At 39.8% G+C, this 23466-nt stretch overlaps 1 protein-coding gene across 6 annotated transcripts; it reads left to right on the forward strand.

Moving 5' to 3' along the window:
- Positions 1–1818: 1818 nt before the first annotated feature.
- On the forward strand, positions 1819–21656 carry scrn2 (secernin 2). 6 transcript variants are annotated; one of them, XR_007250425.2, is made up of 10 exons: positions 1820–2036; positions 4156–4330; positions 6381–6562; positions 8488–8687; positions 10824–11036; positions 12083–12251; positions 13493–13673; positions 15555–15749; positions 16228–16360; positions 16773–21656. XR_007250425.2 is itself a non-coding variant. In XM_048560587.2 (9 exons), the coding sequence occupies exons 2-8, from the start codon at positions 4157–4159 to the stop codon at positions 15711–15713; spliced, it is 1275 nt and encodes a 424-aa protein (XP_048416544.1). In that variant the 5' UTR covers positions 1820–2036; position 4156; the 3' UTR covers positions 15714–15749; positions 16773–21656. The 6 variants fall into 6 exon arrangements, 5 of the variants coding, with proteins under 5 accessions (XP_048416545.1, XP_048416544.1, XP_048416542.1 ...); XM_048560587.2 differs by lacking the exon at positions 16228–16360 and having other exon boundaries at positions 12086–12251; XM_048560585.2 differs by lacking the exon at positions 16228–16360 and having other exon boundaries at positions 1821–2036.
- The last annotated feature ends 1810 nt before the right edge of the window (positions 21657–23466 follow it).

A 23466-nucleotide genomic window follows, 5' to 3' on the forward strand; every position in this document is an offset into this window, starting at 1 on the left:
AACCTTGCTAAGTAGTCTACCATGAGGAACCTGTTGAACTTCTTACTGAAGTCCATATAGATCACATCCACAGCTCTGCTCTCATCAGTCCTCTTTGTTACTTCTTCAAAAACTCAAAAAGAGTTCAGCTAAATTTTTGTTTCTTGAGTTTTCTTCCTTATTTGATGCTGCCCTGAAGATGCTGGGGTCAAACTTCATGCAGCATGTGCCAAAGTCAATTCTGCTCTCAGAGAAATACCACAGACTTGAAATGAAATACCTGTAACAAATCAGATGAATTGTTCTTCCCAATAGCTGTGTTGAGTAATGTTTGACTGATACCAGATCAACTCACATAAGTCAGGAGGTCCCAGCTGCATTCAAAATCCCCAGCCTAAGTGGCTAGTGTGATCCATGCCTTCAGCAACTGTTGCCAATCCCTCCAGGACTCTTCTGTGTAGGAACTCTTTGGGAATGAAGGACATAACTTGAAAGCATTTGTTATTTCTCTTACTGTTTTGATCATAAACCTCAATACTGGCATTTTCACAGATTTAGTGGTTGTGTTACTAAAAGTAGAACAAAGACTGTGGGTGTTGGGCATCTGAAACAAAATGGAAATTGCTGGAGAAACTCAGCTGGCCTGGCAGCATCTATGTGGAGAAAATATAGTTAATGTTATGAGTCCAGTGACCCTCCATCAGCTGTCTTGTAGCATTCATTCTGTATTCTCCCCACAGATGCTACCAGACCTGCTGAGTTTCTCCAGCAATTTCTGTTTTAGCTACAAAATGTTTTGGACTTGGTATGAGTTATGATGGTGTAACCCAAATGCAATGCATGTTAAGTCTGATTCACATTAAGCTTGATTGTTTTTTGAGACAAATTAGACACCCCATTTGTTGTCATTTAAAATGTGCTGGTATTAAGCTGATATAGTAGGTGTCTATTCTCTCATCTACACTATGCAGAATTTAGTATGTGTTATCTTTGATGTACATTAAACTGGGTTTTGTTACATGGAATACTTACAGAACCATGGAGACGTACAATATGGAAACAGATCCTTTGGTCCAACTCGTCCATGCTGACCAGATATCCTAAATTAATCCAGTCCCATTTGCCAGCATTTGGCCCATATCCTTCTAAACTCTTCCTATTCATGCCCATCCAAATGCCTTTCAAAAGTTGTAATAGTACCAGCCTCCCTACTTCTCTGGCAGCTCGTTCCTTACACGCACCGCCCTCTATGTGAAGAAGTTGCCCCTGTAGGTCCCTAATAAATCTTTTCCTCGCACCTTAAACCTATGCCCTGTAGTTTTGGATTCCCCTACGTTGGCTGTCCATGCCCTTCATGATTTTATAAACTTTTGTACAACTTCTGGCATATTCAGAGGTGGGTTTGTTGTGTTATTTGGCTGGTGCATACTACACTGTTGGAGATTCTAGCTTTTCTAAGAAACATTATGTGAAGACCCCCCACATTGGATGGATGCAAAAGACCTTAGGGCCATATTTTAAAGAACAGCGGTTAAATTATCCTTCAACCGACATCACAAAATGCAGATTATCTGGTCCTCTGGTTCATATGATCTTCCTATGTGCAACTAGGCGCCACATTTCCCATATTACAGCAGTGAGTTCACTTTTAAAAGTGCACCATTAGCTGTAAAGCGCTCTGGGTCATCCGATATTGGTAACGCACTACTTAAGTTTCTTTCTGACATAAGCTGAGACATTTTTGTAATTTTTCCATTTTCACCTTGTGGAGAGAAAAGGGTTAAGCGACATATTGCGAAGCGTTTTGCTATATTTCGGGAGTACATCTGTTGCAGAATGAGAGTAGGTTGCTGACGGTAGAGTGTGTTAGCTTTCGACGTGGCGTTTTGGCCGGAGGTTTTTCTCATTTCCTGGACTGCAGCAACTTCCGTATTAGAGAGCGAAGGGTTAAGTTTATTACCTAACGGTGTGTGTGTGACTGTCAGCGCACTGTGAGAGTCAGACATTGATCTCAGCTTAGTCTGAACAGTGCTGGGACTTTCTCTATATAAACAAAGGTAGGAAAATCTGGTGGGGGTAACAGTGAGTGCTTTGTTCTCTGGTTAGGTAACGCGGACGCTAAGCGCTGAAAAATGCCGCAAGCTTCGTAGAAGGGCGAATGCCGTTGTCATTTGTAAGGTGTATGTGGGAATCCGCCCAATTGCGGCTGTGCCTGTAGGGCTCGGCTGTTGATATTTGTTCCAGGGTATCTTTCCGCCAGAGCTTTTCGGACGTTTGGTTTCAGTCTTAATTTTTTCTTGTTGTCTCTCTCCCTCTCTCAACTTGGTAGGATTTAGACTGCAGACATTATTTTCCTACCGGTGTCTTTTCGGGCCCAGTGAAACAGTAGTAAAGAGCATCTGTAATCTGAAACTGATCTGTTACTGTAACCATTTGCTAATGATACATCCACACTTCCGGTCGCAGTTCATAGAAACATCTGCTAGTGAGTAAATTATATTCTCCCCTCTGGTTCAAGTCCTGCTCTCGAAACTTGAGTATATTATTTGGGTCGATCACTGTAAATGCAGTACTGCGCTGTCGGGGTTGAGGGAACGCTAAAACGAGACTCCTCTCTGATGAAGGGTCTAGGCCCGAAACGTCAGCTTTTGTGCTCCTAAGATGCTGCTTGGCCTGCTGTGTTCATCCAGCTTCACACCTTGTTACCTCTATCTCATTTGGGTTGGGAAGGGTGGAACAATCCCACAGCACTGATGTGAAGAAAATGAAGTGTGTTCTTATTACTCCCTCACTGATATTAATGGCATTCTGCTTGTGGGACTACAAGAAAACACAGAGGGCACTGTAATCCTGCAGTAAAAACATAAATTTCTGGAAATGTTTTGCTGGTCTGGCGACATTGACATTTCTGGAGGGAGAAGCAGTCAAAGTTTTAAGTCAGTGACCGATTAGTGGGAGATTGTTGTCGGTGATTGAAATAAAATCCACGTCGGCTAATGTTCACACCTCAGGTGTCTTTGGTTATAAAGCAGTTTTGGTGAGGGTTATAAAAGGTTTAATAAAAATATGAATCAATTGTTTCTGTCATCACTGCACTTCAGCCGGCGCCTTTTTAGGTCCTGGAACTGCTGTGGCTCATAAATGTTGCCTCTTAAAGAGACGGTTTGTTTCATATCGTTTTCTTATGGGGGGAGCTTTAATGAAAAGGGATCCATTTCCAAAAACAAAAACTGACTAATAACATGATGTATGTTGCAAAAATCTCTCCCTGTGGTGGATTTCCACATGTACTTTCTCATACCATCCAATAAACATTCTCTATGCTTGATCCTCAGTGGGTCAACAAGCTGTACAACTACAGGAGGCATCACATTTGAGCTCACTCTTTCCTCTGTTTTTCATGGAGATTGATGAGTAGAAAGCAGGAGCAAGACCTCTTTTCCCCTCTCTTCTCTCCCCCCCCCCCTCCAAAAGTCTGGGCATTGAGACCAATGATAATGCCATTCCTGAGACAAGGTGTAGAGCTGGATGAATATAGCAGGCCAAGCAGCATCAGAGGAGCAGGAAGGCTGATGTGTCGGGTCTAGACCCTTTTCTGAAGAAGGGTCCAGACCCGAAATGTCAGCTTTCCTGCTCTGATGCTGCTTGGCCTGCTGTGTTTGTTCAGCTGTACACCTTGTTGTCTCAGATTCTCCAGCGTCTGTAGTTCCTATTATCTTGTAGTACCATTCCTGATGCCTTGGCTGACTCAGCAATACCAGGCATTAAACCAAGAAGCTTCTGGATTGAATATCTCTGTCTTGCCTCCAAACTAACCAATTGCACAAGATCACTGATTTTTACTTTGGGATTAATGAAAGCAAGTGGTTTTATTTTAATAGTCATTATTAGGATTTGGGCATTGCTGGCAAGGCAGGAGTTTATTGGCCATCTCCAATTGCTCTTGACGGCTGGTGGACTTCAACTGCTGTCACGTGAAGTGTAACTTTTCCCCACAGTGTTGTTGGGACGAAGTTTCAGGATTTTGAGCTAGCTGAATTGAAGGATTGGCGATTATCATTCTAAGTTGCGATGGTGTCCAAGTTGGAACAGTAAAGAGGTACTTGAGCCTTTGTTTTATAAATTGCTTGTTGTTGTGTAATACTGACTTTAGAGTGATGGCTCTCACTCTGACAGAATGACTGCCAGTATCGTCTGCGCTCCCTCCTCTTGTGACTGCTTTGTTGCTCTTCCACCTGCCACTGAGAGAAAAGAGGTGATTTTTGGGAAGAACTCGGACAGACCCCTGGATGAGGTTCAGGAAGTGGTTTACTTTCCTGCTGCTGTATATGCACCAGGCTCTAAGGTGGAGGTAAGAGATTGGCATCTATTCTTCATCTGGAATCTGACTGTGAATAAAGAAAGTAAGTGCTGAGAACACTTGGTTCAGGCAGCAGCTACGGACAAAGGGTGATGAGGGAGACAAGCTTCAAGTGGAAAGAACAATTTTTGCTACCCAGCTAATGCCAATTTGCCTATATTGGAGGTCCTTGGATGCAGAGTCTTCACTGTTGTCCAGACAATTAAGTTATTGGGAATTAAGAGTTTTGTCCAAACATGTGTTGAATCATGATTAGCTTGTAAGCCTTCAGTGGAAGTTCTTGGGTATGAGGTATGTAAGTTAGTGAGCTGCATATATGAATTTGCAGTACATATTTCAAGAGACTGCATTTTGGAGCAAAGAATTAGTGGAAGCAAATAGTCTTGATCTGGATTTGTTGAGTCTACTGGTTTTTTTAGTCTAAAAGACTTGAGAACTGAGTTCATCTTAAAGCTCTGTTATCACCTAGTATATGGATACACAGAGTATCTAGCACTTCCTGATACAGGATGATTTGATACAAGCTTAGCCGTGCACGACATTAATATGCAAATAACATTAATTAGTTTCTCTCTCCACTAGCTTTAATGTAGGTATTAATCTATTTAAATTATTTTCACTTGTAGAGGAATTTACAGTGACGTTAAGCATCTGTATAATATCACCATGTTTCTTAGACTATTGTGAAGATTGTTTCCTGGTCATTTAGATCTTCAAGTTAAATTCCTCCTTAGCTATGCTGTTGTGTTTCCTATAGATTATATGCTCTAGTGATTATTCAAAGTTCCTTTACTAGTTAGGAAACCACTTAAAAACTTTGTTCGACAGTGAAATCTGTTAAATGGAAGCATATATTCAAGTTATAAATATTTGGGGTCATCTATAATCATTTTTTTGTGAATATCCTCCATCGATTTTTAAAAAAAAATTTGTGAAGGCAAGTCTTCCAATTTCAGGCACCACGTTTCAGGTAAACTGAAGGTAATAGAGGCATTTTCCATATTCTTTCCTTGCTTATTACACTACCTACTTTCTAGAATAGTTTACCTTCATTAAGGTCTCCACTTCAAAACTTGGAAATAACTTGAAAATAACTGGTATTTCTGCACCCGTCCTTTCCAAATACTGGAAGTAATTAAGCCCCAAAATATGCACACGTTTTTTTCACTAAGGTAACTGAATTGCTTAAGAGACTTTTGTTTGTCCTAGTTGTGGTGTGGTTATCTTTTTCTCCTTAAACTGTACGATACAGCAGTCCAAAGATGTGCAGGTTAGGAGGTTGGCCATGCTAATTTGTCTGTAGTACCTGGGAATGTGCAGGTTAGGATGATTAGGCATGGTAATTGCAGTGTTATGGGAATAGGGTGGAAGAGCTGGGCCTGTGTGGGATGCTTTTCTGAGTATCAGTGCAAATTCAATGGGCTGAATGGTCTCTTACCACTCTGTATGGATTCTGATTCCCAACAGTCACATGAACTTGCAAAATACTATGATGAATATATAGTTTTGTGCAGCAGAAGACTAAACAGTTATGATATTCCATTATTAAGTTGCTTACTAAATGAGATCAGGAGTAGGATATTTATTCCCTCAAGTCTGTTTTTACTCTTTAGTTAGGTCATAGCTCGTCTTATTTTGTCTCCATTTACCTTCCTTGGTTCCATGTCCATATTTAATTTTTGATTATTTAAAATAAAGTTTGTAGTTGATCCTCAGCCTCTGCTTTTTAGGTGAGAGATCTGTCTTTGTATTAATCTTCATGTGAACATGTGCTTTCTGACATTGCACTGAATGGCCTGGCTCTAATTTTAAGTCCACACCCTTTTGTTGTGGATTTTTCCACCTATCTGATCAAAATCCTTTAGCTATTCAAAGCACCTCAATTAGAGCACAACTTAATTCTCCTCAAGATACCATGTTACATGGTTTGTTTGGATTAGCAAGTAATAATGGATATACTAATTTGAATTGTAGACAATCCATTTTAGAACGGCCTACATCTGCTACAGACCATACTTAATGTATTTTCTTAATTGAATAGTGCACCTACATTGAAATCGAGCAGAAGGAGAAAACACATGCAGTGATTCTCAGTAGGCCGGCCTGGCTGTGGGGAGCTGCAATGGGTGCCAACAGCCATGGTGTCTGCATTGGCAATGAAGCTGTGTGGACTAAAGAGCCCATCAATGAGAAGGAAGCACTGCTTGGAATGGATCTTGTCAGGTAGAAGCTTCTTTCCATTTGTAATAAAGTGAAAACTATTGTATTGATACAAATGTTTGAAAACCAGTGGACCACACTGCATGAGTAGTCTCTGTGTTAATTTATGTGAACTTCAGGAGCTTACTTTGATGGAGCACCAGCTTTTAACTCAATTTCTGTTTTGCACCCAGTGACTTAATGGGATGCTCTTTGACAGTGGGAATTTTCATCTCAATGGCTCCATTTTGGTTTGATATTTTTCCTTTTTTTCCTTTCTCTTGCTGAAAACATGCTTAGAAATGACTAAGTTCTTGGTTTGCCAAAATGACCCGCAATCCAGTTTTGCCTATTCCTGTTTGAACTGGGGGCTTCAGCATTAAGTATGTAGTGAACATTAAGGTGTTTCATCTAGCATCCCTTTATTATCCAACTTCATTTTTATATAAGGCAGGGAAGTTTTTTTTAATGCTGGATAAAATATTAGTAAGGTCAATGGTTCAACTAGAGAAAGTGTATTGAAGATTTTGCCAGGATGTTGAGCTAGGCGAAAAGGTTATGATTGCTTGCTTTGCAATAGAGGAGGCTGAGGTAGATAAGGTAGATAGGAAGATCTTATTTCTCTTCGTTATTAACCAGGAGCATAGAGAAGAAACTTTATCGAGAAGTTTGAGGGTCTGGAACTCTTGTCCAAAAGAATTTTAAATGTGGAAACTCTTAATGCATTTCAAGCGTATTTGGATAAGCACACAAAATGCTGTAACCTACTGGGCTATATTCCCTTTGCTATTTTGACTGGCACAGACATGACTGGGCTAATGGCTTCCTCCTAACTATTAACTCTTCTCTATTCTACTAAGCATCAAAAACATGTAAAGACAGTGTAAAAAGTGGGGGCAGCCCTACTTTTTAAAGAAGACTGAACAAGTTGAGTTTTTATAACAAATCTGGAAGTTTGATAGTAAAACAATTAGTCCTTGTCCACAAAGGACCAATAGGCATCTCTTGCCATTCAAGCAAGCCCATAAGTTGTATATAGATGGAGGGACACCACTTGACGTTGTGGGGTAAGTGAGGAGGGAGGCTGACACGAACTGCTGTTAACAGTATAGGTATCGAGCCCATACCATTGGCGTCATTCTGCATCAATTGTAGCCATTCAGCAATTGACCTGACTGACTACACTACTTGATTTTTATTTCTTATGCACATACAAAATGACCAAATTTTTAACAATCACTTGCTCCACTTATCATGTTAGGATTTGAACTTCTAGATTAATAGTCAAGTACCATCCCCCTAAACAAAGTATAATGTGAAAACGCTCTGTATGTTACCTTCCTGTGGCATCTAACCATTTAAACTAAATGAGTTGACTCCTGTATTTGGAATAGGCAGAAGCAAGCAGTTTGGATTTTTCTGACTTTGTGAAAGGAGCTAAACAAATGTCAGTCTTTAGAAGAACTTTTTAAGCGCTTGTCAACTAATACAGCCTTTGTTGTAGCTACTTCTAATAATCTACCACAGGAGTCTTAATTAACAGAACTTTGATTATTTGTTAAAGTAATCACTGTGATAGTGTATTCAAAGGCTAGCCTGAATAATATTGAGGAATGCCGGAAGACAGTATCGTTATACAAAATCTTTGCTGCGTGGGTATTTCATTCACTCTAACACTATTAATAATATTTATACATTGTTATTAAAAGGGTTGTCAACACGAAGGTTGACTAAATCTATTGCATTTTGTTTGTGAATAGATCACAATACCGATCAAAACTGCCTTGTGTATCTGACGTGTAATTGAACCTGATGCACGTGCCTCTGTTTTTCCCTCTCGAAGTTTGTCAAATACTTCTTTGCCCCCTGTTGCTGTTGTGATGCTTCGTATAGATTGTAGTCTCATCCTACTTTAATATATATTATCCTATCTCTCGTTCTTCCCTTAGGCTTGGACTGGAGAGAGGTTCCACAGCTAAGGAAGCCCTTGATGCTATCACGTCCCTTTTGGAGCAGTATGGTCAGGGCGGGAACTGCAAAGAAGCCCCAGAAGCATTCAGCTATCATAATACATTTCTGATTGTGGATAGGAAAGAGGCTTGGGTACTGGAGACATCTGGGCAATACTGGGCTGCTCAGCAAATTACAGGTCAATGGTGAAAATCGTTTTGTGGTTAATGTGTGTTCTCTTAATAGGGTAATATGAAAGATGTCCCTGTGACACTGCCTGCAGAACAATCTGAGGTCTTTTAATCATGGTAGTATCAAAGCAAGAGTGCAATGCACTTTTCTAATGAACAATTCATTTTACAAACTACTGCAGGAACCTAAAATGTGCAAAACTGTTTTCCAGTCACTTAGCAAAAAAAAACTTATGATGTGTAGTTCTTGATAGAGGAGAAGTAACCGGCTCTGGAAAGAAAACAAGCAAAGCCAACTTGTCAAGTAGAACATTCCATTCGACTATGGGTCTTGGACTCCAGTGCATTACATTCCTGAATAGATTATATACTTGGTCTGGTCCCTCTGCATAAAAATGTGCAATCGTATTCGTATTTTATCATCAATCATTTATTTGTATGTCTAAACTATCCAGTGGTTTTGTCATGTGTTTTTGAATACTGTCAGGAGAAAAGCTGGAAAGTTCTTGGTGATTTGGCTGAGTATCTTGTTTTTCAGCCCAGGCTTCTTTTGAATTTGTTGCTAAGCCTCTGGAGGTCTCAACATGCCTATAGATTGTGTCTTAGAACTGTTTTAAAAATCTTTACTTAACTTCAACCTAAAGATGTCAACATGTTTGACAACTGTGCCAGAATTGTTACTGTAGTATCAAGGTTTATCATAATTCAGTCATCCTGCCCACTTGTAGCAGATGGTTATACCAGAGCTGTTGTTTTTATGATGATGTCTCCTATAAAAATGCTTACACAGTTTAAAATAATTAGCAGAAGAAGCAAAAGTGATATGTCGGTAACTTTTACATGCAGCAAGTAGTTAGGTTCTGAAATGCACTGTGTGAAAGTGTGGTGGAGGCAGGTTCAATTGAGACATTCAAAAGGGAAGTAGATGGTTATTTGAAAGTAACAATATGCAGGATTAGAGGCAGAAGGTAGGAGAATAGCACAGCTGATTTTGAGAGCCTGAGCAGACACGATGGGCTAACAGCCATGTTTCTGCACTGTAACAATTCAGTGACTCTAAACTGTTATTCATTTCATGTCTACTGGTGATACTGGGTAACAACGTGATGCTGGTCAGCTATGCTTATTCCCAGTTGTATTTATTAGCTTCTCCCCTACGCACTGTGCAATTTCCAAAGGGTAGGGTGTGTTGGAAGCTGGATTCCAAAAGTCTTTGGTCTTATCCAAATGCCCAGTAAATTGTCAGGGAAGTTGACATTGTGATAGAACCAGCATTTTGACCGACTTTTATGATCAAGCTGGTTCTCCAAAAGCTCTTGTCTTTAAATACTTTTGGCATTTGCATGATTTAATGCTACATAAATTGTTACCTGGTCTTTCAGTTCAACCAAAGGAACAATAGAATTGATTTTAACATCTTGGAGATACAGGGGAGAAATTTCAAAGAAAGGTTACAATTAAAGGAACAGGAGGAGACCAATTAACTTAAACCTGTTCTGTCATTTCGTGATTCATGGTTAATCTTCAACCTATCTCCAAATTACCGGCTGTTGCCCTATACCCCTTTACATTCTTTTGACTAACAACTTTAAATCAGTGATTGATAGATAACATCTGATCTACTGATTTACAGAAGAGAGTTCTGAAATTTTACTACCCTTTGCAGGTAGAAACATTTCCTAATTTCACTGCAGAAAGATGTCTCCTGGACTATTCCTCCAAATTTCCAACTAGCTATCAATGTATTTGGGCATGGTCATGGACACAATGAGGTTAGCTGTAATGAATCAAATACTTGATTAATTCACTCATTTAAAAAAACAAAATGTGGGATGCTGGAAATCTGAAATTTAAAAATTGCTTAAGAAACTCAGATTGCAGCATCTGTAGATAGTGTAAGAGTTAATGTTTCAAATCTAGTATGACTCCTGTTAACTCATTCACTCAAATGTCAAGGGTCACATCTAAAGGATTAGATGTCTGAGCAGCGAGAGAGCAGTTGACACTTCCAGAGCTCCAGCTTGCCTCAGCAGAAATTGAAGGGGGAGAAATAAAGTGAACTGAATGTGACTGCTGTAAAATTTGTGTCTTGTCACAAAGATGATCCAGATGCTTTTATAAGCTGTGCTCTTTATACTTCTCAGAAGGAGCAAAAAACATCTCCAGTCAGCTGACTATCACCACAGAGATCAGCAGTGAGCATCCTGGCCTTCGAAATTATGCCCAGAGTCAGGGATGGTGGAGCGGTGTCAGTGAGTTCAATTTCTGCCAGGTTTTCTCCCCAACTAACCCACCAGTGAGAATGGAGGCTGCAAAAGCTCGTTACATAGGAGGCAAGGAGCTGCTCTGTAAACAAGGTGAATAAAATTCAGAATCATTTAACTAATGTTATTGTATACAAGTGTTGTTAAACAAGTGAGTGAGTAGTCAAAAACAAAGTTATTATATAACAAATGGAGGGAAATCTTGAACACCCTATAATTAACAGAAACACACCAAGATTTTCCACTTATAAACAAAAACAAACTACTTTTTATTCCACAATAGTAATAATGCCAGCATTATTAACCCAACATTATACAGCTTATTATTACTTAGCAATGAACTCAATTCTACTGACGCTTCCCCACTCCACTGAAGTTCGTTTTTATCTTTCAAAGTATTGACTGTTGAGGCACTTCTATGGGAACCAACACAAAGGTATGCCGCAACACACTTGAATTTACTTTTAATTTTCTTCAGTATTCCAGCTTTCTCCAATTTAAGAAATTCAAGTCTCCTTCTATTAACCTTTAGCTAAGCAGCTGCCCAGTTTTCTGGTTTCTATTACCACACAAGGGAAGAAAAAAGGAACTTTTTTGCTTATGACTTTATTTCCACGAGGCCAGTTGTGTCATGGTGAACTGTTGTCAATCCTGGGTATGTAGGAACACCTGGTTTTTTTTTAAGCCCCTCAAGCCTGCCATACCATTCAGGAAGACTATGGTCAACAAATGACCTATCATCAATTACCTACACATGTCCTTTATCCCCTCCACCTTTTGATTAACAAAAGCAAATCAACCTCTGATTTTAAAGTTGATTGAACTTCACTGTTTGGGGAAGAGAGAACCAAACTTGTATCATCCTCTTGAGTGTGGATATGTTTCTTAATTCCCTTCTAGTAAGGGCTAGCTCTAATTTTTAGATTGAGATGGTTGAATTAGTATGTCGGAATGCTGTTAGTGTTGGTGAGTTGCTGTAGGGCCGATTGTAGATGGGTCACACTGTAGCCGTAGTATGTGATAACAGCTAATTAAACATGTGGTGATCAATCTGAATTGATATAACAGAGGAAGATTTTGATCTAGAAGTGTTTGAGAAACTTAACATTTGTATATAATAATCTTCCACTGTTTCACAGCAGGAAGCATCCAAGCTGAGACTATCATGGACGTCCTACGTGATAAAGAAAGTGGAATCTGCATGGACTCTGAAACCTTCTGTACCACAGGCAGTATGGTTTCCATTCTACCTCAGGATGACAGTTTACCCTGTGTGCATTTTTTTACAGCCACTCCTGACCCTTCGAGGTCAGTTAACCAAAGTTGGTAAACACATTAACAATTTTTCTTCAACAGTATTGTGTGTTTTTTTTTCTCTCTCTTTTGTTCTCTGGGAAGAGGCGCCCCCAATAATGCCAGCATTTGTTGCCTGTCCTTCATTGCTCTCAAACTGAGTGACTTGCTAGGCTGTTTCAGAGTTGGCTGCAATGCTGTGTGTGGGTCTGGAGTCGTGTGTAAGCTAGACTTGGTAAGGACAGCAGATTTCCTCCTCTAAACAGCATTGGTGAACCAGATGACAACCAACAGTGAGTTCATTGTCATTGTTTTAAAGGAACAGTTTTTGAAATATCAACTGAATTTAAACTCCACTAACTGCTTTACTGGTAATCAAATACATGTTGCAGACATTAGCCTGAGCATCTGAATTTCTAATCCTGTGACATCACGACTGCATCACCATCTCCCCTGTTTGTAGCAGATATTTTCTTAGGGCAGCAACTTATGACTCTCGCATTGACTTCTGGAATTGTTGGATTCTGCTAAAGGGGCATTTCACTATTTTATCCACTATCTGACCAGTTTGTTAATCTGCACGGTTATACCTCATATTGGGGGTCAGTTAGTTCAGTTGGCTGGATGTCTAGTTTGTGATGCAGAGTAATGCCAATAGCAAGGGTTCAATTCCCGCACTGGCTGAGGTTACCGTGAAAGGCTTTCCTTTTCAACAGAAATTTTGATGTCCACTTAGAAAAATGCCATCATTCCACTCGCAAGGCAGGTTGATCCTTGGGTTAAACCGCCGCACCGACCTCTTCCTGAGAGGCAGCCCTATGGTCTGGTAAGACTACGACAAAGTTAACTTTACCTTTATCTCCTACTGTCATTGTATTCAAGTTTCACTTCAAGTCCGTCATTCATAAATTCCGTGGGTAGACATTATAACCAATCTATTTCTTAGCTTGCTTTGTATTTTGACTTGACCTGATGACTTTGATTTGTCTGCAGTGAGGGAAGAAATCATAAAATAAATTTTTGAAAAACATTTTCTGAGGAAGGTTCTCGACCCGAAGCAACAAACTTTCCTGCTCCTCTGATGCCGCTTGGCCTGCTGTGTTCATCCAGCTTCACACTGTGTTTTCTTTTGAAAAACACTGTTGTGTATGGGAGTGGCTAGGTAACAGGACAGCTCGATTTGTTCAGTGGCTCTTGCATGACCTCCCTCTGTTCCTTTGCATGCTACACTAATATTTTAAAAACTTTATTACTAGATCTGTCTTCAAACCCTTCATCTTTATTGATGATGTTATGCCAGTCCCTATGGTGATTTCCCCGAATTATGGTGGTGATGACCCAGTCAGGAAACAGCCTCGGTTCCAGAGAAAAGTGGATCGCAGACATGAGTTGTACAAGGCCCACCAACAGGCTCGAGCTGTGATGGAGAGTGGACAGGTATTAACAGTCTTTTGAAAAAAAATTTGGCAAAGAATTGGATATCTATTTTGCAAGGCTGTGGTCATCCACAAGATAATGGGATAATCTGCCTAAAGTCAGTAGCTAGCAAAAGAACTGCTAGCCCAACAAATCTAATTTCTCATTATGGAGTGAAGTGTTTGGAGGTGAGGAAGGAGATGATAGTACAAGGGAAGAGCAAGTATTCTCTGGAGCTATAGGTATTTTCAAATTCTACTGTTATTAGATAGTAGTCGCAACTTCATTTAATAGTTCCTCAGGGTAGAGCTAGTCAGGGCAACCACTGCAGGCAACCAGAAAGGGGGTAACCCTCATTTGAGGAATGGCAAGAAAGTTTGAAGAGCTGAGGGTGATGCACAGTGTAATTTAACAGGTCAGAAGGAGATAACCTCACTGAATGTGACTTTCCCTGGGCCCCTCACCCATTGTGGGATGGCTATGCAACATCATTGGAACTGCTTACTATGTGCTTAAATACCCTGGTGTTCCATTTGCTGCATTCCCCACTTTACAGGCCTGCTAGTATTCAACAGAAATTTTGATGTCTGCTCACTTGGGCGGCACAGTGGCTTAGTGGTTAGCACTGCTGCCTAACAGCGCCAGGGACCCAGATTCAATTCCATGCTCACATGTCTGTGCGGAGTTTGCACATTCTCCCCGTGTCTGCATGGGTTTTCTCTGGTTGCTCTGGTTTCCTCCCACAGTCCAAAAATGTTCAGGTTAGGTGGATTGGCCATGCTAAATTGTCTGTAGTGTGCAGGTTCGTGTAGATTAGGAGGATGGGTCTGGATGGGATTCTGAGTGTCGGTGTGGATTTGTTGGGCCGAAGGGCCTGTTTCCACACTGTAGGGATTCTGTGATTCTATGATAGTTTCATTTAAAAAATGCCAATGTTTTGTTTTCTTGTGGGACTTTTTTTCCAGTGAGAATTATATGGGATGTTATTATTGCTTTATGCAGTTGATGTCAGACCTGTGGCTCATATACTCTTCCGGCTAAGTCAATATCCATCACGTTGGTTTTGTGTTACAAAGCCTTCAGCATTGTCCTGGACCATCTAGAAATTAAATTCATCCTTATATCATTCTTCTAATCTGAAGAAGAATAAACATTTAATAAAAAGAACTGTGTTTTTCTTTGAATATTTCTTCTCATCTCCAGAAACTCTGAAGTGATGCACTGTTTCACTGGGTGAGGCTGTTGGAGCTAGGAGAACATGTGCTGAAACAGCCAGGAATATATGCAATCAAAATTGGCAACCCTGCTCTCACTCTTTGTGCTCATTTTCCACTCTTATCAATATGATTACAGTTGGTATCCATTTAGAAAACCTTCCTTAGTTTTGGTAAAGCAATACATATTCTATCCTTGTATCTTTTTGCTGTGTTGCAGTTGAGACTCGTTTATGTAGTAATAGTCATGAATGCCATCTCTTAGATGCCCTGCAGTAATTTGTAAAGGCCTCCTTTGACTGCACATTCCTAACCCATGAATGCTACCACTAAAGTGGCTCAACAGTACCACCTGGAAGGTAATTAAGAAGGGGCAACAAATGCTGGCCCCGTTTCAAAAAACTTGTAATAAGTTATTTCCTTGCCATTTAAAACTTTTGGGCCTCTTTATTTATCCCCGTTCTCTCTCCCTTCAATATTTGACATCAGTGAAACAGTGCTTCCTGATTTTTCTCTCTCCTTTGACTGTTCTGAGCCTTGGTTCTTCACTTCAACTTTAAAAAGAAAAGCAAATTGAATGGTTGAATAACCACACTGGCACGGGGAGAAATAGGATTGAGATGAGAACTTTACAAGAACATCTTGCCTGAGTCTTGCTAATGTACATCACTGTAATACTTACTTTCAGGAGGAAGGTGTAAAATTGCACCAGACTATGCAAAACCTCGAGAGACAGGCATTAAATGCTATCAAGAACATGTTGACCAGTGGAGGAACTTTTGATCCAGAGGAGTTGGCAGATCTGTTCTTTGACTGTGTTGACACAGAGATCAAATTTTACAAATAAACTGTCAAATGTGAAACTCCTGCAAATTCCCTTTAGGTAATTCTCATTCTGTTAATAATTTGTTGTGCACGGTGCATTTTAAATCCAGCTTGGGGACTGTCCTTGAACTATGTGCACTTTGGAAATATATGCTGTCACTGGGGTTGGAAGAGAAGGAAATCCAATCTGCTGACTATGCAATAGGCCCTGTCAGTATACCACATTGGGATATATAAATTCAGGAATTTCCTCATTGGGTGTAACCTGACAGTTAGATCTGAGAGTGGATCATTTTGCTGATATTCATTTACAGCTGTATTTTGCAAATTACATCAAACTATGGCCCAACCTAAAGTGGACGTGAATCAGTGTAAGCAATAGAAATTCAATAAAGAGTATACATCTGTATAGATGGTGAAATTTCAGTCACAATATATATGACAGTTGTTCATTCAGATCAAGCAGTGTGTTTAGGAACTTGCAATCAAGGATATGTTTCCATTTTTAATGTGGCTTTATACTTTATACGAAACAGATTCACATAAACAGAAGATTCAGAATTAGTCGCTGAGGAGAAACTGTTAAACATAAACATTCAGAATTTTAGCCAATTATCAGAAGAATTACTTGCAATCCTGTTATACTTTTTAAAAGGAACCAGAGCAAAGGTCAGTTTTAAGGCTGATGATTCATTTTGAAGGCTTTGATCAATGGTGTAAAATAGCAGACCTAAGTGTATTGTGAACCTCCCATGCTTACTGAATCTTTTAAACCATGCAATTGATTTGATTACCCATCTGTTTGAATCTGTCTGTCTCTCTGGACAGAACAGGACAAGGTGAAGGAAAGTTACCAGTGTCTGGTAGAAATATGTTTAATATGATCTGCCATCCAGAAGTAAGATAAAGCAGGAGGGATAAAATGTCATAAGCAACTCTGCTGAATACAATTCAAAAGGAAGAGTAGCGTGAGCTTCTGTTTGGTCAAGAAGTTGTCAATTATCAATGAGTGAAAAAATCATTTAACCTCTCCTGTTCCTGTCTTAATACATGTCTCTTCACTTTTTCCTTTGACTTGAAGATTGTGGTTTATCAACTGCTGGACCATTGACCAGAGAAAGTAAAGTAGATGGATATCTTGCTTGAAGCCATTGAAGCTGACACATGCATACACAAACGCCTCATCATATGTGTTTGAAAACTCTCTTGCCTGCCCATGGATTTGCTGATGTATTGATTTTTAACTAATTGAAAATTGTCTTTTGTAGCTGCTAATCTTCAGGCACTGGTAAGCTGATTGGCAGTGAAATATGTATTGAAATGTACTTCTATTTCAGGAGACAAACTCTACAAAGGGATACTAATGCAGCTATTCCTAATTAGCCTGACCCACTAAACAGAATAATGTTGAGAATAATTAGTTTAAGTCAGATGTGGGTTTGTGATTTCAAATTAACTATCCTCATTTTAAAATACTCATACAAAAGCGCATTCTTGTGTTCAAGCAAACATAGGCCCAATAACCCAATGCTAAAGTCTATCATTGGCAATGAGCTGGGAAATGTTAAACTAATGCATGGAGCCATGACTACTTTTTGGGAAAAAAAATTCACTTAAGTGCTCCATTACATTAGTAACATAGCCTGTGAAATGTGTTGCCATGCCAACAATGCCCTATTCAGTTGGCATTTTAAAGTGGCCCAGTGATTTCTTAATGTCCTGTTCCCTCCTTCTGGAAGTTTATCCTAAAATGTAGGTTTTCTGCACAAAGCAGCAGTTATATGGAGATTGGTTTGGGAAAGAGCCAGTTGGGAAAGTGCCACTGTCCCTGCTGACAGTCAGATTTTAATTTCTTTTTATATAAACAGAAGATCAAAATGTTTAGTCATTTCTGATGTCCTGTGATGGAAAGAGGGGCTCACCTTGAATCTTGCTCGTAAGTGACATCAAATGAGTTCTGTTTGAAAGTGCTCATGTGCAAACTTAACTCCTCAAATTTGTATAACTTAATGCCATTTATTGCAAAGTCATGGGCATGGAGACTGTAAAGTGTCCTGCAAGAATTGGGGTGGTGAGGCATGGAGCAGAAAGATACAGGAAAGAAAAGAGATAATAGGGACTGCAGATGCTGGAGAATCTGAGATAACAAGGTGTGGAGCTGGATAAACACAGCAGGCCAAGCAGCATCAGAGGAGCAGGAAAGCTGACATTTCAGGCCTAGACCCTTCATCAGAAAGGGTCTAGGCCCGAAATGTCAGCTTTGCTGCTTGGCCTGCTGTGTTCATCCAGCTCTACACCTTCTTATATAGGAAAGAAAAGACTTGAGTGAAATACTGCCCATCTGTACTTGACAAGTAAAGTTATCCCTTTTTTTTGGCGACATCATCTTTTAATGGTGTCCTTCTGTTGCTTTGATCTTCATCTTCAATTCTGTGGCCCATGTGTATCCAGTGAGTAGTTGTGATAGTTTGACAACTGTGACTGTAAGGGATGGAGCAAGCTTTCACCTGTTCTATAGTTGTTGTTGAAACAATAATAGAAAATACTCAAACAGTGTAAAGACATAATTTCTTACATAATCTATGACAAATGCTGCCAGACCTGATTTTACTTCAGATTTCCTGGATTTCTAGTGGTCTGCTTTTCTGTTGTAGTCATAGCCACTTTCTGTTTATGTTAACGTTTTTTAGCTTGCAAAGCCTGCTTCAGTTATTTTGAGGGTTGGAGGGCCTCGTGCAAGTGAAACCAAGGCTTAGTTGTACAAAACTTGAATATTATAGAAAAGAGAGACGTGTTGTGAAAATTACTTTTGTATTGCAGTCATCAGGACGAATGCAAGAGTACCAAATTTCAAATTATCACAACAATTTTATACTACAGGTGAAAATACCATAGACATAGGAAAAGTGGGTCATTCAGCCCACTGCGTCTACTCTGCCATGCAATGAAATCATGATGACTAATCTGATAACTTTCAACTGCAGATGGTGATGGCTAGCACGAGGGGACATCACTTTAAATTGAGGGGTGATAGATATAGGACAGATGTCAGAAGTAGGTTCTTTACTCAGAGTAGTAAGGGCATGGAATGCCCTGCCTGCAACAGTAGTAGATTCGCCAACTTTAAGGGCATTTAAGTAGTCATTGGATAAACATATGGATAATAATTGAATAGCGTAGGTTAGATGGGCTTCAGATTTCACAGGTTGGCACAACATCGAGGGCCGAAGGGCCTGTACTGTGCTGTAATTATCTATGTTCTATGTTCCACTTTCCTGCAGAACCATCGCTTCATTTTACTGATTAAAAATATCTCTGTCAGCCTTGCATGTACATAGTGAGTCAACCTCAACAGCCTCGGTGTTAAAGAATTCTGCAGATTTACAACCCTCAAAAATGTATACTGATATCTCTCGTAAATGTGTGCCCTCATATTCATACTCATCCACAAGGGCAAACAACTGTACCGTAGGTACCCCATCAAGTCCTATAAGGATCTTGCATTCTTGAATAAATGCAACCCTTGTTATTTTATATTCTAACCAGTACAGGCCCAATCTATTCCAGCATCTCCACAGGGTCCATCAGAACCTAGTATTGACCCAGTGAACCTTTCTCTTTATTCATTCACAGGATGAAGATGTTGTTGGCTAGGCCAGCATTTATTGCCCATCCCTAATTTCAGGTAGGCCAGATCAGGCAAGGATGACAGTTTACTTCTAGTGAACCAGGTGGGTTTTTCTGTCATTGGCAACGGGTTCATGGTCATCTTAATTCCAGATTTTTTAAAAAAAAATTGAATTCAAATTCCACCATCTGCCATAGTGGGATTCTCTCCCCCAGACATCTGAATTAGAAGTCCAGCAATATTACCACTCTGCCATCACCTCCCCTTCTCTGGACTGTCTCCAATGCCAGTATATCTATGCAAGCATAAATGGCCCAAGGCGATTCACAATATTCTCAGGTGGTTGACTAGGTTCTTGTATAGTTGTAACAAAATCTCTGACCTTTACACACCATTCCCTCTGAAATAATGAACTTGAAGCATGTGAATCGTGGAAAAAGCTGCTGATTTGGTTTCAATGATTTCTCTGCTTGGCCAACACATTGCCATGGAGAAAGCAACAAGGAGGTCATATGCTCCCAAGCTCTGGGGTACCACAATAAAGGCACTTTTGCTTTCTTCATTTCAAACAGTTGACCAGCCAACTGACCCACACCCTCTTCTTCCATAGTATACATTTTTGGGATTGTTTGAAATTTGGCATTCTTGCACTTTTCCCAATGGTTACAAGATGAAACGCTTTTGATTCTCTTTTCTGCAAAACAAGTATGAATCACCCTCCCTCCAAATAATCCCAATTTTCATTAGAAGTGCCAAGAACCCATCAAAGCCTTTGGGAGAAACTTGGGGATAACTTCAGAAGGAAAACAGGAAATTGACAGGAAAAATTCCTACCTTGCCACATTTGAAGGACACACAATTATATTTGCAAAATGGTCTTTATATTTAGTTCTTGTATTTAAAAAAAGAGCTTGGCTAGTTAAGTTGAAGGCTGGTTCTACAGTTTTAACCAGACTGTACTTATTTCAACCTTATAATATTCCATTTGAAATCTTGCTGTTTGGTAGTGATCTGACATCAGCCAAGGAAAGATTGTACAGTATACCCAATTTAAAGGGATCCTGAGTCTTAAGAGGCCATTTATATTGCAGAATTAATTAAAGGGGATGTGTAATCCACTAAATTGCTGTGTAATCCTGCATGTTGAAAACATACACTTACTGGCGTCTCCCTGTCTCCAGTTCTGTGGGGGCGAAATTCCTCTTTTAACGAAGAGCAGGAGTTGGCTTTTTTTTTGCCCCCTGTAATTAATGGCCTCACCAACCAAGTCATTCTCAAGATGGTCACATGCTTGGAAATATTGCACTTGTGACTCCATTTGCTGTCTTTGTAGAGACACAAAGGACCGTGTTTTTTATTTGTTTCGTCCTTTAACATTCCTCAGGGCACAGTCATTTGGCAAAGAATTTCCATCACGTCATACATTTGGAGTCACCCCCTATAATCACTTCTTGACCTTTGTCCTCCATGATGTCGATGGAGCAGTGTTAAAGCTAGAGATTTTGGAGCCAGAAACTCCCCTTCTCATAGTGGACTGTGAACATTTATAAAATATGAAATTTATATAGAAAAATTCTATTTAAATTATATTATTTTAAAATGTAGAAACTCTTCTCCTTTTACACCCCCTTCCAAAAAACTTATGCATTTTGTTTTTAGACTGAATTTTAATTTGCTGCTAAATGATTTGAGATACTTATTGACTACTCTTCGTCAGTCTTTTCCCTGGACAGAATTGTTTTGGAATGTGCAAAGATAGGCACTCACCTCTTTTAAAGGAGTTTAACTTCGCTGGCCCTGCATTTTCAGTGCACTGGATAATTGCTTCCCTCCAATTCCTTTGTGAGCTATTTTAACCCAACTTGTACCTGTTGCAAGGGAGGTAACATCCAAATTAATGCAAGTAAGACAGAAATTTAATACATGTGCACTCCCAATAGAGAATAGAAAATAATTAAACCTACAAAAATGAGAGCTCCAAATTTGAGTTTTACCAAGGATTAGGGTTTCATAGCGTAGAAATGCAATGTTAGTGGTGTATGTCAAAATGTCAACCAGTGTTCTGCACTTTGAGCAATACAGATGAATAATACCCTTTCCCTCTTTGTAGACTAGCATATGAGATAAAAGGAAGGAAAAGTACATATTAGTTTAAAACTACGCCAAAGAAAATGTTGGCATAGCGTGCGGTGTACAATAAATAGTCAACGAAAAATGTGTTAGAAAAATGTTTCAAGAACAACCAGTTGAAGTTACTCTGTCACAGACTGTGAAATGTTTTTGTTTCTGTATTATTTATGATGCTGTTAACTAATAAATTACAGGAATGACAACAAATGTTTTGTTTTAAATGCACATGACAGCTTAAGGAGTGGGGGAAATTATATCTTTATAAATTCAGAACTCATTTTCACCCTTGAAATAAGACATTAGGCAATTAATATAGCAAATCAGTAACTCTGAAAGACTAAAGATAAAATGCATAGTCTTCAGCCCAGAAACAAGTCATGCTTTCTGAACCTCCTCAGACCCTACTTCATCTAAACATATCTGCATTTGCTTTTAATATTTTCTTTTATGGTTTATCAAGCCTCCTTTGGTGAATTTCTAACCATCACCTCAACTGTGACAGCATGGTCCACATTCCATCCATCCTGCTGAGTAAAGGAAATTTCTCCTGAACTATTTATTGGTTTTATTAGTGACTACATTTTTGTTAAATTCATGAACCCCCCCTCCCCACGCCAAAGTTCAGGTCACCACCACCCCAGAAAATATAATATCAGCTACATCTATCCTGTCAGATGCCTCTTATAAAGATCTCCTGCCAACTCAACCCTGAAAAATGTTCTTCTTTTCTGAAGAAGGGTCTAGGCCTGAAACGTCAGCCTTCCTGCTCCTCTGATGCTGCTTGGCCTGCTGTGTTCATCCAGCTGTACACCTTGTTATCTCAGATTCTCCAGCATCTGCTGTTCCTACTCTCTCTGAAAAATGTCGATTTTTTTTTCATTCTTTTCAAAGGTTTGTAAATCTTTGAGTCATACAGCATGAAAATGAGCCCTTCAGCCCAACATATCCATGCTGACCATGTTTCCTAAACTGAACTAGTCCCATTTACCAGCATTTACCCTGTTTTCCCTCTAAACTATCCTGTCCATGTACCTGTCCAAATGTCTTTTAATGTTGTAATTGTACCCGCCTCTACCACTTCCTGTGGCAGCTCATTCCATAAGCGCACCACCGTCTGTGTGCAAAATGTTTCCCATTGGGTCCCTTCTAAATCTCTTCTCATCTCTCTTTTAAAATTTATGCCCTCTAGATTTGAGTCTCCTGCCAGGGGTGGGGTGAGGGGGAGGTGAGGGAAGCAGCAAGAGAGAGGGTCTTCAGCTATTTGTCTTATCAATGCTCCTCATGATTTTATAAACCTCTGTGATGTCACCCCTCAGCCTCCCACACTCCAGGTAAAAATGCCTTGGTCTCCTTTATAACTCAGACCTTCCAGTCTATTGCAGGAGCTTTGCTGTTGAGCATTTAAGATTGCAATTTATATTTTTGAATGTTGGATTAGGGAGATGGTTGGGGAAAATGAGTTGAAGAGCAGCCATGGTCAAAATGACCTCCTGTTGTTCCTGATCCTTGTTATCCTTACTCGATGTGCTAGTCTGCTTTCTATACTTTGCTTCGGCTTTTTCCCCTGGATTAATCTCTCTCATGAAAGCCCTCCACATCAGTTGTGGCAAGTGGGGAAATACTAACTGTAAATCAATGCAAATGGTGGTGCCAACCAGCTGTGGTAGGAGTTAGCCATTGTGACAATGTGTGGTTTCAGAAGCTGCAAAACAGACACAACTCTGCAAACCAGGCGTCAGCACAGAAGATCCTGCATTATTGGCGAGGGACAATTTCACGCATGGCACTCAGCACAAATTTTTCTTTCCAGCATTGGCTCTCACTTAGTCTTCAGAAGCAGTGCAGCAAATAACTTTGGCAAATTCAGAGGAGATTTTGAGGCTGCTCTCTCATTATCTCTGGATGCCAGTCAACCTCCCTCAGTCTCTCTCCTGATCTTTCACTCCATCTGTTTCCAATTCTACGTTTTTAAACTGTGTGAAGTAGTCTTGTAGGGTTATCCTGTAGTTTTGCCCAC

This window comes from Stegostoma tigrinum, chromosome 31, assembly GCF_030684315.1.
Source record: "Stegostoma tigrinum isolate sSteTig4 chromosome 31, sSteTig4.hap1, whole genome shotgun sequence".
NCBI lineage: Eukaryota > Metazoa > Chordata > Chondrichthyes > Orectolobiformes > Stegostomatidae > Stegostoma > Stegostoma tigrinum.

What these genes read in the sequence shown, in the direction of transcription:
- scrn2 (XM_048560585.2), top strand. Translation starts at nt 4,157, where the DNA reads ATGACTGCCAGTATCGTCTGCGCTCCCTCCTCTTGTGACTGCTTTGTT. An exon ending in GGAGCTGCTCTGTAAACAAG is followed by an intron (nt 11,037 to 12,082) that starts GTGAATAAAATT and finishes ACTGTTTCACAG; the next exon opens with CAGGAAGCATCCAAGCTGAG. An exon ending in GCCACTCCTGACCCTTCGAG is followed by an intron (nt 12,252 to 13,492) that starts GTCAGTTAACCA and finishes CTTTATTACTAG; the next exon opens with ATCTGTCTTCAAACCCTTCA.